The sequence below is a fragment of the Crocodylus siamensis genome, chromosome 2 (assembly GCF_052110815.1).
Source record: "Crocodylus siamensis isolate JL-2025a chromosome 2, ASM5211081v1, whole genome shotgun sequence".
NCBI lineage: Eukaryota > Metazoa > Chordata > Crocodylia > Crocodylidae > Crocodylus > Crocodylus siamensis.
This window is the reverse complement of record NC_143396.1, coordinates 245,579,771-245,596,959: the sequence shown is the minus strand read 5'-3', so window position 1 is coordinate 245,596,959 and position 17,189 is coordinate 245,579,771. Positions and strand designations below refer to the sequence as shown.

Below are 17,189 nucleotides of genomic sequence, written 5' to 3'. Positions count from 1 at the left end.
ATTCTCTGGCAAGGATACTTTTCTGTTTGCACCATTACTGAATGTTGTGTCTATTTCTCTGTATGTTTTGATACTGTTCTCATCTGTATAGAAACTAAGCATCATGATAGCAATTCTAATTGGATGAACAGAAAAACTCAGAAAACCAATTTTTTATAATGACATGACTTAAGCAGGTTTGATTGCTAGTCATTTTGAGATTTAACTTTATGAATATTTTACCATTCATTTCTGATGGCAGCTTAATTTGCAGTTTATCATAGGACCTCAAACCAGTTTGCCTTAGAAATCAATATTTATTTTTTTTGCAAAATGCAAGGTCTGTGGGGGTTCACTTTCATTTTCAGATAGAAGTGGGATATCTCTACCTCTTCCTCCTGGCTGCCATAATTTAGAGAGAGCTGCAGGAGAGAAAGATGTAAGTAGTTTAATTAAGATGATGATTGAAACTCCATAAGCAACCAGATCTTTGTTTCTACTAGGGGAATGCTGGTTCTGTTTTAGTTTTATAATTCTCTGGTGTAAGAAACTGAGTGCAGAAAAGGTTTCACTTTGGCTGGTGCTTTGGAAAACAGTAGTGGCTGGTTGCAGCCTGGAAAGGTCCCTGAACAGTTAAGTGCTAGATCCAGCTTGTTCCCTATCCAGAGTTCAGAATTAGGAGTTGCTTGTGTGGGGTGGGTTAGATACTCTAGTGCAGGATCCTGCATGAATGACAATACATGTCTGAATCCTAAGTCATGTTTGAATGTAGTCCTAAGACTCCAGTTCAATGGAGCTAATCAAAGCAATTCCTTGCTTCACTGAATCAGTCTAAATCAGCTAAATGAACAGAGAGACTCATTATCGAGTGGCTGGAAGCCAGATGCTCAGGCTGGAAAGCAGGAGTGGAAACGGTGGGGGGAAAGGAGATAGAGAAATAGAGTTGAGAAGGGGCAAGATCTTCTTTCTAGCTCCTAAGGGGCAACAAAGATAATGAGTGGTGCAAGGAGGCTTCCACATGAGGAGAGACTAAGAGGATAGGTAGGCCTGCTCAGTTTAGAAAATAAACTCTTGAGGGGCACGACAGCAGCTTACAGAACACTGAACGGTGAAGAGAAAGTAAAGAGCGATTTCTTTCTTACTCTCTCACAAGAGGACTAGGTGTCACGAAGTGCAGCTAGTAGGTACATACATTTAAAACTAACAGAGGAAGCTGTGTTTCACACGGCCTGGAACTTCTTGCCTCCAGATGCAAAAAAAGGATTGGGCAAATTCTTGGAGGAAGGGGGCATCAGGGGCTATTAAACCCGGGAACTAGGGCCCCAACCTTTGAGTTGGATCTTCCTAGGCCGCGTGCGCAGCAGAACCAACCCCGGCCGAGGGCGCCCCCGCAGCGGAGGAAGGATCCGGCACGCGAGCGCAGCCGCTTCCCAAGGCCACCCCGGCTCCCGCCCACCGGGTCACGCGCTGGGCGGGGCGGGCTCCCCGGGCCCCTCCGGCGCCGCCCCCTCGTGCCATGGCGGAGCCGAGCCGGGCGCCCGTAGCGCGGGCCGTGCTGCAGCAGTGCCTGTCCGCGGCGCTGCAGGTGAAGGCCGCCGAGCCCGGCGCCGGCCCCGCCGCCGCCGCCGCCGAGTGGGTGCAGGTAACGCGCGTGCGCTGCGGAGCCCGGGGCGGCCGGCGATGGCGGGATCTCGGCTCCGGGCCGCGGGGGAGAAGGGACGGGACGGGACGGGACGGGACGGGAGCGCCCTCGGCTGCAGCTCTGCCCGCCGCGCCGCTGTGATGCTTCTCCCTGGGGACGCCGCCGGGGTCACGCTTCCAAGCCCGTGGTTTCCCCGCTAGGCCAGGCGGGTGGTTGCTGATTGCCACGTTTGCCTGCCTTCCTTTCTGCTGTGGCAGCCTCCCCTTCCCAGGCTAAATAAGATACCTGCAGAGACAGCAGGTGCTCGCCCTGACCCAAGTTTGCTTCTTTAGCTGAAGGTTGCTGGGCTGTTGGTCTAAGGACGTAGGCAGAGTAGATGCGATATCGCTTCTGGGCCTCTTGAAGGCTCAGACGCAGGATAGCCTGTGCTTGCCTGGCAAGGGAAACACCAGACTGACTTCCTAGCTGCACTGGGGAAGACTGCTCTCCTGGCAGGGGCATAGTACCTCCCAAGGTAATGTACAGTAAACCTCCCACTTAGCTGCTGGAGTGGGAAGGTCTTGGCTTTAAGCCCACTTTATGGAAATGGGAGACTCTTCCCTGGCTTGCTCCTGGGGCCTTACAGCTGAGGGCAAGCAAAACTCGGGGTATCCAAACCCCAAGCCTCTGGGCTTGGGCCTGCAAGTAGGATGCATGCCAAGGGTTTTGGAAACATCTGAAGCCCCAAATGGGGGTGGAGGATGTTTGCCAGTAGCTGTGGTTGTGGACTAACTCTTGGATTTGGAATTTGTTTTGGCTAATTTGGCTTGATTTAAAAGTTAATTTATAAAAGATATCACTTTTTTTTAAAGACCAATTAAGTACTTGGAAAAAAGTTCTTAGGAAGCTTTTGGGCGCGCACACCCTTCTGGGTGACTGCGCAGGATGACTGCGCCCGAAAGCTGCCAAGAACTTTTCCCCAACTACTCGGTTGGTCTAATAGATCTCACCTCTACTCAAAGAACTTGGTCTGCCTTAGCTGAATGTAGCCTTTCTACCAGGGCAGTCATGCAGGCTGAGTGTGTGGCAGGGGTTTGATGCAAATCATTTGTCTTGGCTGGAGCCCCCAGCCAGAAACCTGAGGAAATTCATGTTGCCCTTGTGTTCCCGTATGAATGGACTGCCCCACACACTGGTGAGATTGAAGGTGGACAGGGTTCATTGATAGGCAGGACAAAAATGGGGATCAAATGGATTTAGGCAACTGAATCATCAGTAGTTCACCTCAACCACTTGTAACTTTTTTTTAATTGTATATTCACTGAGAACCCAGCTACTATTGCTGCTAAGGAAGTAAACATGAATATAATACCATACCTTACCAATTGTGTGATGCTGTATACCAGAGGTGCTCAGTCCCCAGACTACAGGCCAGATGTGGACCCTGGTGCTATATCATCTGGCCTGCAGGGCTCCCTACAGGTCCATCAGGGGCCCAGTCTCAGCAGGTATTTCATTTCCAGCAGTAGTCATTACCTGAGGCTTCAAAGGAAAATGGCTTTCAAATAAACCCAAATCTATGTAGTATACAGGTCATACTGCTTTTAGTTGTTTTGCTTTATTTTTCTTTTACTTTTTCAGGCAAAAGGGTAGTGGTTATGAATTGTACCCACTGGGTGGTTTTCTGTAACATTTACAATTTATATTCAATAAGAATCCAGCGGCTATCGGTATGAAGGAAGTAAACATGAGTATAATCCTGTATCCTTCTAATTGTGGGATGCTGTACATCAAAGGAGGGATCAAGTGTAGCACTGTGGAAGAGCTACCAATTCCTACAGTACTTGTTGTCCTGTGAATACTTGTACCAAGTAACTCATCTGTTTAGGTGTTAAATATCTGAGATTATTGGAAAGGACTGCTGAAATTGAGAAGTGCAAGAATGTGGTACCTGCAAGTTGAACATAAAAGAGTAGAAGTGCTAACTCATTCAAAGGATTTGGCAACTCAACTAGAAATCAATTTAAATAAAAGAGTTAAAAAGTAATTTGATGCTTTCTGCGTGCCCTCTGAGTCCTCTCATTACTAATGTGTAGCTTTCAAATACATTTTCAATTTAAAAAAAAAATGTTTTTCTCCTTTGTTGAGAAAAGAGAAAATAAAAGAGAAAACAGTGCCTTGATTGCGCTCTTGCAAAGGAGCAGTGAACAGTTGGGGCTCTGTGCAGGTGCAGAGATCCACTAGCATACATCACAAAGCGTTTGTATCCGAGTAGAAGGAAAGTGGCTATTCCGAAAGCAGAAGAACAGTTATTCCAAAAGCAAAAAAATATTTTTTTTCTCTTATCTTTCTGTCTGGTAAACTGAGGGATTACTTTTTAGCAACAGTAGGTAGAATAGAAATAAAATTGATTGTATCTCTATTCAAAAAAGCAGGATATAGGATTAGTGCAGATCCTCTCAGGGCAGAAGCACAAGTCACTGAGTATTCATTCTATCTTGAAGAAGGGTCTGAATACATGTAAGTACATTCTTCATAATACTTCCATGTCTTTGCTGAAATATTTACTACTCAGAATGGGGGGTCCTATTCATGGAGAAACATCATAGGTAGAGGGATAAAATATTATTTGGGGAGGGCTGAGTAAAACTTAAAAAATACGCACACATACCAGCAGATAAATCTGTGAAGGAGAAGAGGCTTGTGGGGGCAGATTGAGGCCCCCATGGTGAGGGAGGGAGGGAGTGGGGCAGGGGCTGAGGCAAATGGGGCCCCAGGGCCAAGGCAGGTCATGGGATGCTCGGAGCCTGGGTGGCTCATCCGGGACCATGGGGAGGCTCCCGCCACTATGCACACTGTGGGAGGGGCACATGCCCCCCCTGATTTTTGCGGGGTTGTCACGGAGATAGGTTGCCACTGTGGGCTGCGCTCTGAGCCCCACTGGTATTGCTCAGGAGCTGTGCATAATGCCATATGCCTGCCACTGCTGAAAGACACGTGGCCTTGCATGTGGCTCCTGGGTAGCAGCAGTAGGGCGCAGAGCCCAACAAGCAGCGTGGCTTTGCCCTATACATAAATCTGAGGGTGCATGTGCACCTTCCCTTCCCCGCCCCCCCCGCCAGTGTGCACAGCACAGTGGGACCCTGCTACTACCCCCATGGACCTGGACAAGGTGCCTGGGCTCTAAGTGTCCCATGACGGGGCCCCATTTGCCTCAGCTCCTGCCTCTGCTCCACTTCTTCCCTCCCTGCAGAGGCCTCGACCTGTCCCCTATGCCCCTTCTCCTTCACAGTCTTACTTGCTGGGCGCTCCGTTTCTGGCTACCTCTGCAGGCTGCTGCTGCATGTCTGTTTGTGCGAGCCCCTCCCTGCCACTGCAGGTGGCAGCCAGGCTGCCCTGTGGCCCTCTGTGCTGCCACAGATGCCCTCTGTTTGGGGGGTAAGGGGGGATAAGCCCCATTAGCCCCAGCCTTCTGCTGTCTGTGAGAAACATACATCAGAAGAACATATGCAACATGTACAATAAGCCAAGTCTCATAGCAGGGGAGGGCAATTATTTTGGGCAGAGGGCCGCTTACTGAGTTTCAGCAAGCCATCAAGGGCTGCAGGCAGCCCAGAGCATGTTAATATTAATTTTCTAAATTTTTTAGGGGCCCCGTGGGCTGGATTGAATGGCCTGGCAGACCGCATCCTGCCCCTGGGCTGCATTTTGCCCACCCCTGTCTTATAGCAAAGTACCTAAAAATGCAGAGATCATCTTCAATTTATTTAAAAATAAAATTAGATCTTTGCAACATTGAGAGGGAAAAAAAAAGGTATAGGCTGACACTGTATAAGTACAGGGAGCTGCTACCTGTACCTCATCCATTTTATCCTATTTACTGAAAAAGATCTCTTGTGGTTAATGAACCAAATTAAGAGTCTGGGCTTAGTTCTTGGTTCTGGCTACTGCTTCTTTTCATGATGTTAGGCTTGCAAGTTAATTTTTAAGGTCTACAGTTGCTCATCTGTTAAATGAGAATAATATTTCCATCTCACAGGGTTATTGTTAATAAATGCCCCTAAGCCCCACTGACAACAGCAAATTTATGTAAAGTATGGTTTCCCAGTGTAATTTTCCTGAGTACACTCTGGCCTCTATGCAGTTCCCATTATGCAATCAATGATTGTCTAGGTCTCAGTTTCTTTGGTAATGCTTGACTTTTCCAGTATTCAGGATGTGATTAAAGAACCTCTTGTCTAGGTCTTGACTACTTTCAAAGTGCTTTATTAATGGCAGTGGTTTTGGTTCAGTCTGAAAGCTTTAAACATTGTCATTTGTACCTTTTATTGGAGACAGACTTCCATAATTGTAAAGGGAGCTGGATCTTTGATGTTAAATGTGAAAAGTTGGTATAACACAGTTGCTATATCAACTTCTAATATTGTCTACAGTTTATCAAAACTTCATGTACTCGGGAATTTTTTTTTAAAAATGTACTTTAGAATTGGAGTAATGGACAGCACAAATAAATAAAGAGCTAGAATTTTTCAATCATTAATGTACGGTGAAGATTTTCTTGCAGCTTTCTTGTTAAGAATTGGGGCCACAATTGCCTTCTAATAACCCCCCCAGCCTCACAGTCCCTTTGCCTTTTTCATATATTGAAAGAACTCTATTTGTATCTCCTCTTACTATAAAAAATGTGGGTGTGATTTCTGTCTTGTATAACTAAAGTTGTCAGTTCCAAGGACTCAAAAATCAGAAGAGTGATTAAAATAATGATATTTATATTTATTTTTATTTCCTTTGTAGTTCCTCAACCTTTAAATTATGCTCAGAGATTCAACAGAGCTGCGACAGTCTTTTACACTGTCTTTTCTATATAGTGATTGTTTGCCTTGGTGGAGTAGCAAGGGATACAACATGCAGTGATTTAAAAAAAAATCCAATCAAAATTCTATTACAGGTGTATTGAGTCTTTTTTTTTTTTTTAATTAGGAACTTAAACGATATGTGATTTGGCTTCTATTTTCCTATCCCAATATTATAAACGTAGTCTAGCTTTGGAACTAACACTTAGCTGAAGCGTGTCAAAGAAAAAGGTATCAGTAATCACAGCTTTTGGCAGTCTCTTTAAAATGCATCTCTCACTTTAATTTGTTAGGAGCATGTAATTTGAAATGAAACATAACCCACTTGAATCTTGAAGAATCTGAGTTTTTAAACAATTTATGACATTTGGTAGTTACTGAAGATCTCATTTATAAAACTATCATTATTATTCCTCTTTGGTCAAAATCAACTTTTGAAATGAGCTGTTTAAAACTTTCTAAAAGTTCTAGGCACATGGTATTTCAGCCACAAAAGACATGTATTACTCAGCAACTGAAATATAAATAAGAGCTTAAAAAGAGTTGTTCCTATTCTTCTCTTCCTTAGCTATAGCATACTGCTGAATTCTAGAATAAAGCATATGAAAGAGTAAAGCAGAAAGCTTTACAAAAATAGGAAATCTAATATATAGTTAAGGAAATATAATACTGTACCCATTACCAAACAATTAACAAAATGGATAATAAATGAAATGTCTAATTTCTAACTTATTTGTGGTGAGATAATTCTTTACCTGCATTAATTTTAATGTGTATTAATAAATTGTAAATTACAAGTACATTTGGATTAACAGGCAGGTGATGTACTATGTTGGGAATAGCAGCAAATATTTAAATATCTAAATATTTAAGTGTATAATACTTCTTTAAAATCTCTTGTAGGTCCAGAGAGGACTTGTTATCTACATATGCTTCTTTAGAGGAGCTAATGAGGAACTCATTCCAAAAATGGGTATGTTTATTATTTGTATTCTTAAAATAAGAGATTGGGGCAGGAACAGGATGATAAAGGTCTGATTCTGGACTAACTGAATGTCTAGAGATATAGATCCAGGCCCAGATCTGTCTATAGGACACAGCGTAAACAGAATAATTTTGATAAGAAGATTTGAGATGAAAATCTGTAAGCTGCGAAATTGTTCTGTGCTCAAATTATCACTATATTTCTTGTCCGAGATTTTGTGTCTCCCTAGTCAGGATCAACTAGTAAGCCCAACAGGTGTTCTTCAACTCCATATTTGTTAGTGAAGGAACTTTCGGGAGGGCTTATTTCTAGTCTCCTTTGCTTTCTTAATTTGACTGACTGTTCTGGCAATAAATTTGTCTTGAAGAAAATAAAGGGCTATCAAGCAGCCTCATATTCAAGCCTCCTGCTTGAAAAGCCTGTTTGTTGGCCTCTGCCCATTCAACTGTTGTCCCCATCTCATATGGTATTTTATACTAGTGGTGGACATGTGTAAACTGATTTTATTTTTGACATTAACATTCTAGAAAATGTAATACATGCTGAATATTTATTTCCTTGTTTATCATTATTTCTATGGCAACTTCATGAGATGAGTGTGTAGGGAGAACTGCCTTTCAGATGACCTGCCATGATCTTCAGCTCCTAATAATAAATCAAGATGCTGATCTGACTTTATATTCAGGGTATTGAAAATGTATAGCCAGTAAAGGGAGTTGGGAGGATACAGTTAAATTACTTCCTTCCTGTTTCTTTTCAGAGATACTAGATATAAAGTTAAACATGGAAATTCAGGTATAATTTGCAAAATTAAAAAAAAAAGTAAGTTCTCTGCTGCTTCACAGCATAATTCTTAATCTTTCTATCAAGAGATGCTGTGAATGAGGAAAATTGGTCATGACGTTTTTCTCTGTCTCTATCCTGTGTTTCTGTTGTTCCCTCTTCTCTTTCACTTTTTACCCTTTACTGCTTCCAGAAACAGAGATTGATTACCCATGCAGTACATTTATCCCTTTTTTCCTATGTGGGACCATTTTTTGGCAGTGCTGATATTAGCAGTTTGACAAAAAATTGTGTGGCCATAGTCTGTTTCAAGCTACTTGCTTGTGCAAACAGAAAGGCAGTGCTGTGCAAAAGCACAGATGCAGAAGTGCTGAGGGTAGCTTCTCTGGGATTCTCTCAGATCCTGCTTACTATGTGGGGGGCCTGATTTCCCGTGATCCTAAACTGAGTCAGAATCTCTGTTTAAATTAGTCAAACATAAAAGTAAATATTGTGTATGTGAAATATCATGCATGGGGATATCGCTGGATAACAATCCTTTTTAATTATCAAACATATACTTAGGACAGCTATGGTAGTACAAGTTTTGCCATGCTGTCCTCCAATACATAGTGATAGTTATAAAAGGATTCTCTTGGACCCATTCAGTCCTTGCTCTTATTGGAACCCTACAACAATACTAAACTGTTTCCCATTGAAGGATTTCCTGGTATGGATACTTGTTGGGTTGCTATAAACCAAACTGGCAGTTGGATGGAGGTCAACTTGGTTCACCTTACCATCAGATGGTAACAGTTTCCTAGTCTTTATTAACCTGCTTTGCATTTGAAATAATGGCTTAAAAGTGAAGCTTTGTTACTATTAAGAGTTTCCTCAGATGTGACATTTCTAAGGTGTCTGTTTTATGACGCTATACAAGAGGCAAGGGTTTTTTGAGTGATACCTTTTATTGGACCAGTTATATTTCTGGGAGAGAGATTAGACCAATTTTCCAGGCACAAAGTGCCCTTCTTCAGGTTACCATCTGCACATGGTCAACATGGTCAAACTGGCTTATGCATTTCCCCCCAGATGGAAAGGGAGAAATCCTAAAGTGCATTCACTGTATTGTTTGTTTGAGCAGCAGGCAATTGAATTAGGGCACAGGCAGAAGTGACAATTTTTGCCTGATCTGGCCCCTGAAAGCTCTCTACAGCTGTGACCTAACACAAATACTTGGCTGCAGAGCACTTCAAAAGGGCCCAATCCTGCAGCAATCTGAACCCTCGTTATGTTACATGAGGCCTAAGATGAAGGCGCTCCAAAGCAGAGTACCTTCATTAACCTGAGTCTGCACATGCCCAGCCTTGCTCCCAGCACTGTTTTCAGAAAGGAATGGAGGGAAAGAAAGTGGAGGGAGCTCATTCTGAGAGTTGCCCAGCTGGTGCTGAAGGGTGGGACAGGTAGATTGGAGTCCCCATCCAAGGTGGGAGACTCCAGCCCACACCCCCACTTCTGTGCATGCTGGGGAAAACCTAAAATGGACCTCCTTCCCCTGCCTTTTCCCCCTTCCATCCTGAGACAGCACCAGTGGCTGGGGGGCAGGGGAAGAAAGAGGGGTTGAAGGAGGGCTGTGGGAAGAGGCTGCAGAGAGACAGCCTCTCTCCCTGGATTAGCTCCAAATTGGACCTCAGGCCTGTCATCCTCCTCCTGTTGGGTCAGGAGGATCAGCTTAACTCACGGTCCTTTCTGTGAAGCACCATGGGTTAGACCAGGGACTGCACTTCTATCTGGGCTCTGTATTAGAGCTGATACCTGATTCCTTGAGTCCTGTGGAGAGCTTTCACCTGAGTTAACCCTTAGAGAACCACCCTTCTTACCATAGTTATGAAGTCCACAGCTACATATACTACATTTGTAAGGTTAATATCTTGTATGGTTTTCACATTTTTTCATTATAAAAAGTCTTAATCTGTATAAAATAACTATTTAATTACAATATTGGATGGATATCTATTTTGTCTAGTTTATAATTCAGGTTTTTTCCTGCTCTGAAATATATTTCCTTAATTACTCTGTAATTTGATAATCATTCAAATTATTATTCAAACAGAAATCATAATGAAGCATTTTAATGTTTTATTGTAATAATTTTTTTTATTAACCTAATAGATATATTAATGTGTTAATTTTCAAAGTTTAGGTTTTAATTTATTTTGGATGCAAAAATGTTGTTTTCCTTTTTTCTTTTCTGTTTGTTTGGTTTTTTTTGCAGTTAATACCCTGTTGAATGTTAAATTAAGTGAAACTGAAAGTGGCAAGTATGTTTCTGTTCTGGATTTACCAGGCAGTGTTCTAATAATACCCCAAGCCACGCTGGGTGGCAGATTGAAGGGAAGAAACATGCAGTACCATAACAACACAGAAAAAGAAAAAGGGATGGAGCTTTACTCCCTGTTTGTGACTCAGTGTGAAAAAGAACTGGCTGCTAATACCAAGTGTGCTGAAGCAGGGGTTGTTGTCAGGTATGGCACGTATGGAAACAGACAGGTGTTAAAACTAGATACAAATGGACCTTTCACTCATATGATTGAATTTTGAAAAATAAGCTTTCCATGTATAATTGATTCCAAGTGAATGTAGTATTTTCCATTTTTGTAAGTGAAAGTGGCCCTAGAATAATTTGAAAGTGAAGAAATAGAAACATGATTTCAATAAACTTTCATTGGTTTTAAGTCCACAAATGCATTGATAATTGGAAATCAGTCTCTACATCCCCAGTTGTCTTATTGTTATTTTTATCCAAAATATTTTGTAAATGAAATGTATTCCACGTATACATCTCGGGTAAGTGCATTATTCACTTAGCTGCATGACACAATGCTATGTTACTTACATAATACTGGATAGTTGAGTAGCTGTTAAGTCATACAAAACTTATGTGCATAAAATATTTCATTCTCATTGTCTATTTTGTAACTAACTGTATTCCCATTAACTGTACCAGAAACAATGAGGAAGCAGCTTTCAACATGCTGCTATTAGAAGCCTTGAAAATGACGGAAGTTAATCAGTTTCCCCATCTGTTATCTCCCTTTGCTTTCAAAGTTTTCTGACAGCAGCCTGAAACTGAATATTAAAAGGCTTAAAAATGTGGGGAACAAGTTTAGTTTTAGGACTGCTAACATATACAGTCTGATAAACCATTAAGTGGTGGAAGTACTTAGCAGGGGTTGGGGGCCTGCTGCAGACCTGTGGGCCCAACTGTGCCAGCAAGAGACTTCCCCGGGTGGGCCTGGAAGGGCTGCATGCCCCTGGTGCTCTGGGGAAAAGTGTCCGGGGAGAACACAAGAGGTGAGTAGGCCTCCAGGGGCACTGAACCATGTGCCCCAGGAAGCCTGCTTTGACTAGCCAGAAGAAGAAAGCAGGGAATGTAAAGGGGATGTCGAGAAGACCATCGAGGGGTATGTCGAGAAGACCGTCAGTATTTGGCATTCCCCAGGAATGGGGAAATGCAGTGGAGCCGGGAGCTACGTGCACTGGGCCAGGAGAGGACTCGCACCACTGAACTCTCCCAGGTTGCCAAGACCCAGGTGAGAGCCCTGAGTGAAAAGCTATTTGCCCTTGCACGAAAAGCTAGGTAAAATGGGCGGCTGGGAAGGGGAAGTCATACTGGCCGCACTAGAGACAGGATTCAGAGGGAGGTCTTTCCCGTGGACCCAGTGGAGGCTGGCAAGGGTGAGGAAACTCAGATCACAAAGACAATGGTGAGGTTTAGAGGCAAGCCCAGGCAGGTAAAGATCCAGGGAGCTACATGATAAGCCCTCAATAATAAAAAGTAAAAGAAGAGGGTTTAAGCCATACCCTGAATGGGATTACAGGGAAGATTAAAGAAGAACACATAATTAATTTAGAAATGTGGATGCAGGTGGAACCAGATTGGGAAATAAGCTGTCATTTACTTTAATGGGCTAACTAAGTGCAGCTGTGAAGGGACCAGGGGATATGGATTTGTGAGTACAAGGACCCTGCAGCTGGGATCCATGAGGCATCAAGTGTATTAGGTTGTAAAGCCAAAAGTAAGCTTGAAAGATAAACCAAAAGGAAAAGATAATAAATAAATTGATCTAAAGGACTAGCTAAATGAATTTCTGCCCTATGTGAAGAAAGACGCAAGGTAATTAAGGCATAAAGAATATAGTGAATGTTACATATGTGGATGGACAAGCAACTCAACTGTGGATGGATAATTCACAGGAACCAGGACAAGAACCAGAGAGTGACAAACAAGAGACACAGAGCAACTCAGGGATCCGATCCAGAGAATCCTCCCCACACAAGGCCATGGGGACTTCTTTGCCTCAAGCCTGAGGAAAGGGGCAGGTTATAGGGAAGGTGGAGACCTGCAGAAGAACCAGGATCCCACCAGATGGATCTTCTGCCAACAAGTCATCCAATCTACCTAAAAAAAACAACTCGTCAAGGCATGGCATGGGAGTGGGAGAGCATGATGAAGAGCCATAGCATTATAGCGCAGTGGCAGAATACACATGCGCTCACATACCCACCCCAAACTATCTATTCCCTTTTTCAAGTCTTCTAATTAGTGTTGGGTCTGCTATAAGAAGCTTTGAAAAATAGAGAAACTGTTAATGAGTACAGTTTGGGAGCTGCTTATGCCACAGCAATATGTAGTCAAAAAGCACTGTTTATCTGGAGTAAGGATAAATTCATTCTCTGGGTAAGTGCAGAGTTTTTTACCAGTCTTGAAGCTATATCCTAAAATGGAGTATGCTCTCATTAAAAGTCAGTACAGTGATAGGCTAGGGACAGAAGTTATGCATAAACTGCTTTAAGTGATCAGAAACCAGTTTATACCTGTAACAGAATTTCAGTGCAGATAAACTACTTTTAAAATGGCTGAAAATGGATTAAGATACACCTGGTTGAATGTAATATCAGACTTAACTGGTTTGGGTCAAACTAGTTTATGGAACTTCTGTCCCAGCCCCCTTCCTGGTTCAAGTTAACTTTAGCCCCCAGCATCCCAGGATGCTTTGCAGCCCTGGGCTGGGCTGCGCTGTCTGCTCCAGCAGGGCAGGGTTGGCCTCGCCCCTCTGCTCCCTAGCTGGAGCACTATCACTGCTTCAGCTGGCTGAGAAGGGCATGGGGGTGAGAAACCTTGCTCGGGAGGGGAGCCGGGTCTGGCTGGCAGGGGCAGAGCAGCCATTCGCAGGCTTTTCCACCACTTGGGCGGAGGAGGTGGGGGTGTAGCCAGACACTGGCCCCAGGCTGCGGTGCTGAGGGGAGGAAGGGAATGGGGTGGTTTAAACCCCCTCTCCCATTGACATGGGACCCTAGCAGGGTCCACCTAGGGGGTGTGGGGAGTGAACAGATGCTGGCCCGGGCTGGCGCACTGAGGCAGAAGGGAGGGAGGGGGATTTAAACCCCCCTCAGAGTTTATTGCATCATGTTTACAAAAACTTGCATCTTTATGGGTTTAACTATTGCTGCCAATTTCTTAAAGATTTTTGCTTATTTCTCCTAAGGTACTGTTTCCTGCAGGTAGAAAGTTTTAACCCCAACCCTTCTCTCTGCCTCAGTGTGCTGCACCCCTGCCAGACAAACTGGGCTGGGGTCCCATGCGGGTGGGGGGGAGGGGATTTAAACCCCCCCACCTCGGTGTACCAGCTGTTGGAGTGACCAGCAGAGCAAAGGGTGGCGGGAGCTGCTGCACCCCCTGCCAAGGAGACCATCGGCTGGGTTTCCGTGTCAGTGGGAGAGGGGTTTACAAACAAACAAAAAGAAAGGGGTTTAAATTTTGTTAGCTACTAAGTAAAACATTTTTGGAAAGAACAAGTCTATAGAGGAGGAATCAGTTCCCTGTGCTCAATTCTCTGCTATGCCACAGAGTTCCTGCATGATGTAGAGTAGGGCCTTAAGTAGCAAACTGAAGTCTGACAAAGGCACTATTTTCTCCCTTAGTTTGTAGAAGTTATTGTTACCTTCATGTCATTGAGGCCACAAATTTAGGAAGACTTGCAATAAAATTGAACACTTGTATGGGTAGCAGTTAGATTTAGTTCAAAAGCAAGAGTTCCAAAAGAAATATAAAAACATGTGCTTGAGAATTTATGTCATTCTTCAAGAATTAGGAATAAGGGCTGGGAGAGAGAAAGAGATTGCTCCACATTATTGTTGGGTTTCTTGTACCTTCTCGTACAGGCCACTCCTGGAATACGAGCTGACCAGAAGGTCCATGGTTCTGATCCTGAATTACAAGTCCTAAATTCCGATTTACCATATTTCTGTCTACCATATTCTGTGGTGCGATCCTGAATCATAGCTTGATATTTGAAAAGAATTGTTCTTCTTTTAGTTTCTTACAAGATGTAATTTAATGTGAAGTAATTATCTCCAGGCTCAAACTACATTACAAGAATCCAGTTTTGTGAATGGATATATGGCTCTGTATTGTAAATACAGAAGTGTGAGAATATTTCAAATGTATCAAATCATACAATTATGGTAATTATAAATTCTTAAAGAAAATTGTTTCCTTATAATTGCTGTGTTTACAGTAAAACAAAGACATCCACACACATCATTTGGAAACATTTGCTATTTCAGAGCCAAATTGCACAGTTACTCATTAATAATTCATTCTGTTTACAACATGTGCTAGTTTTTTAAATTTTTCATAGAGAAGCCTATGTAAAAAACATTTTCTTGTGTGAACAATTTGTAGAAATTCATCGAAATTCTGTATATTTGGGAGAAAAACACCCTTTTTCATACAATTTTCTATTTTAGGCCAAATCATAAAAACTTGTTTTGAGTAGCTACAGCTCTCACTGACTTCAAGAAGACAGGCTAGTATTCACTATTCAGTACATCTTTGGAATTAGTCCTTGGAGGTGTTTCTTAATAGGAAGTCTGTGGGCTTTATGCCTTTCCATTAGAAGCATACCAGTTTTTTTACTATTTTTCAAATATATCTATCTTCTGAGAGAGAGTTAGGATTGAAATCATTAACAAGGCATAAAAGACCTCAAGCCAAATTCTACACTGACTTATTACTGTGAAACTCTGCTCTTGTAGGGATCCATAATGCTGGATTAGAGTTTATTGCCTCATGTTTACAAAAACTTGTATCTTTATGGGTTTAACTATTGCTGCCAATTTTTTAATGATTTTTGCTTATTTCTCCCAAGGTACTATTTCCTGTGGGTAGAAAGGAATTCTTGCAGTCTTCTAACAGTTTCAGAGATCAATAGCTTCTGAATGATGAGCCATTTCTGCTGCTTTATTTACATTATCTATTGAGTCATGATCCATTTATTGAAATAAACAATTCATAAATTGCCAAGTACATTGATTTTTTTTCCCCCAAAACCAAATGCCCTTATGAATATACAACTCTTAGACAGATGATACCACCATTTTAAACAGCTTTTATTCTGTGACTAGGCAAAAACCTGAGTAATTATTCTGGTCTAGTCTTAGGTAGTATATATTGAGAAGTATTGAGTAATTCCCCACCTTCCATTGATAATTGTAAGATCAGAAAGGACGCTTATGCTCACCTAATACAGGCCATTAAGTTTCACCTCATAATTCATAAATCAAGTGTTTATCACTTAATTTGAAAGTTTGCACATTGAGTACTTCTAATGTAGTATGTACAGTCCATAGACCGTTAATATAAGTACAAGATTTCAGGTGAAATAGTCTGTGTCCATAGGTTGCTACTTCCTTCCTGTAGCAGGGAGCTTGCTGCTCCTGCTACTTTCAGGGAAGGCAGGCTGCAGGTGAGGCAGAGGCAATTCAAGGGAGACACATGACCCAAAGGGAACTGGACTTGCAGGGTGTAAGTCCAGGGTCTGAGCTGGGCAGGCAGTCTGATCTGGAAGCCATGGAGAAGAGCAGAAAGGATGCAGCAAGGCACCTGACTAACACCTGAGCTGGCGTGAGCAAGACTGGTGGTTTAGGGACTGAGGGCATTTATACACATACTTTTTGGTCCTGCGACACGCTGGAGATCTGCTTCAGAGCAGGCTCAATTAATTGAGTCTGCTCTGCACATGAGCTGATGCACACTGTGCGGTGTTGTGTAAGTGGTGAAATGCATGTCAGTGCACAGAAAATGGTGGTGTGCTTTTGAACTAAAGCACCATCTGTGTGTGTTAGTTCAAAAGCACGCTGCCACCATTTTCTCAGGGCTGACACACATTTCACTGCTTATACAACTGTAAGCGTCACAGCGCCAGGTGCTTTTATGTGTAAAAATGCCATGAGACTCTAGGGGTGGTGAAAATTTCAACTGGCCCCGGGGTGTGGGCAGGGCCTGAGGGATAGGGGCCAAGGCAGAGGAGCAGGGCCACAGGCAGAGTGATGACATCAGGCAGGGGCAGGGATTTGTAGCCTGTAATGGGTAAGAATCAGGGTCAGAGAGCCATAGCCCCCAAGGGGCAAAAAAGCAGGGCCGGGGCTATAGGTCTGGAGGGATAGTCTTGGAGGTAATGAGGCCTGAGCCCAGGAGGCAGAGGCCTGGGCCCTGGAGGAGCCAGGAACAGTTAGAGATAGTGACCTGAGCCCAGGAGGGGCAGAGAATGCTGGGCAAAGCCCAAGGCAGGTTCAGATTGTCTAGCCTACCCAAGCCCAGGAAGGGCCAGGAGAGTTAAAGGCACCAGGGCTGGAAGCCCTAACAGTGGTGGAGACTGTTCCAAGTTTAAAGGCCTGAATTGAGTGGAGTTGACAAAGGGGCTGAAGGCTCATGGATGAGAGATGGACTGGGTTGGACAATGGGGCTTAACACTCAATGATTGGTAACATTGGTGAGGCTAGGGCATGGCTAAAAGGGGAGATGAGGAGGCCATGTAATTAGTCCATAAGCAATGACACCTGTGTTAATGAGCTTGAGCTCTCACTTGGGGAACCCTGGGGCAGCCTCCCTTTTTTCTTAAAACATAATTGCATCAAGCTGTGG

The 17,189-nt window shown here is 43.2% G+C and overlaps 1 protein-coding gene across 4 annotated transcripts; it reads left to right on the top strand.

The window, feature by feature from the left end:
- Nucleotides 1-1,362: 1,362 nt before the first annotated feature.
- On the top strand, nt 1,363-15,565 carry DTD2 (D-aminoacyl-tRNA deacylase 2). Of its 4 annotated transcripts, none has more exons than XM_090033566.1 (4): nt 1,363-1,621; nt 7,357-7,426; nt 10,548-10,725; nt 12,458-15,565. In XM_090033566.1, the coding sequence occupies exons 1-4, from the start codon at nt 1,496-1,498 to the stop codon at nt 12,588-12,590; spliced, it is 507 nt and encodes a 168-aa protein (XP_089889692.1). In that variant the 5' UTR covers nt 1,363-1,495; the 3' UTR covers nt 12,591-15,565. The 4 variants fall into 4 exon arrangements, with proteins under 4 accessions (XP_089889692.1, XP_089889689.1, XP_089889691.1 ...); XM_090033563.1 differs by having other exon boundaries at nt 1,373-1,621; nt 10,476-10,725; XM_090033565.1 differs by having other exon boundaries at nt 1,375-1,621; nt 10,476-10,725; nt 15,415-15,565.
- The last annotated feature ends 1,624 nt before the right edge of the window (nt 15,566-17,189 follow it).

Excerpts from the sequence above, each read along its gene's own strand:
- DTD2 (XM_090033563.1), top strand. The coding sequence starts at position 1,496 with ATGGCGGAGCCGAGCCGGGCGCCCGTAGCGCGGGCCGTGCTGCAGCAG. Across the intron at positions 7,427-10,475 it reads GGAACTCATTCCAAAAATGG|TTAATACCCTGTTGAATGTT; the intron begins GTATGTTTATTA and ends TTTTTTTTGCAG. Across the intron at positions 10,726-12,457 it reads GAAGCAGGGGTTGTTGTCAG|GAACCAGGACAAGAACCAGA; the intron begins GTATGGCACGTA and ends GATAATTCACAG.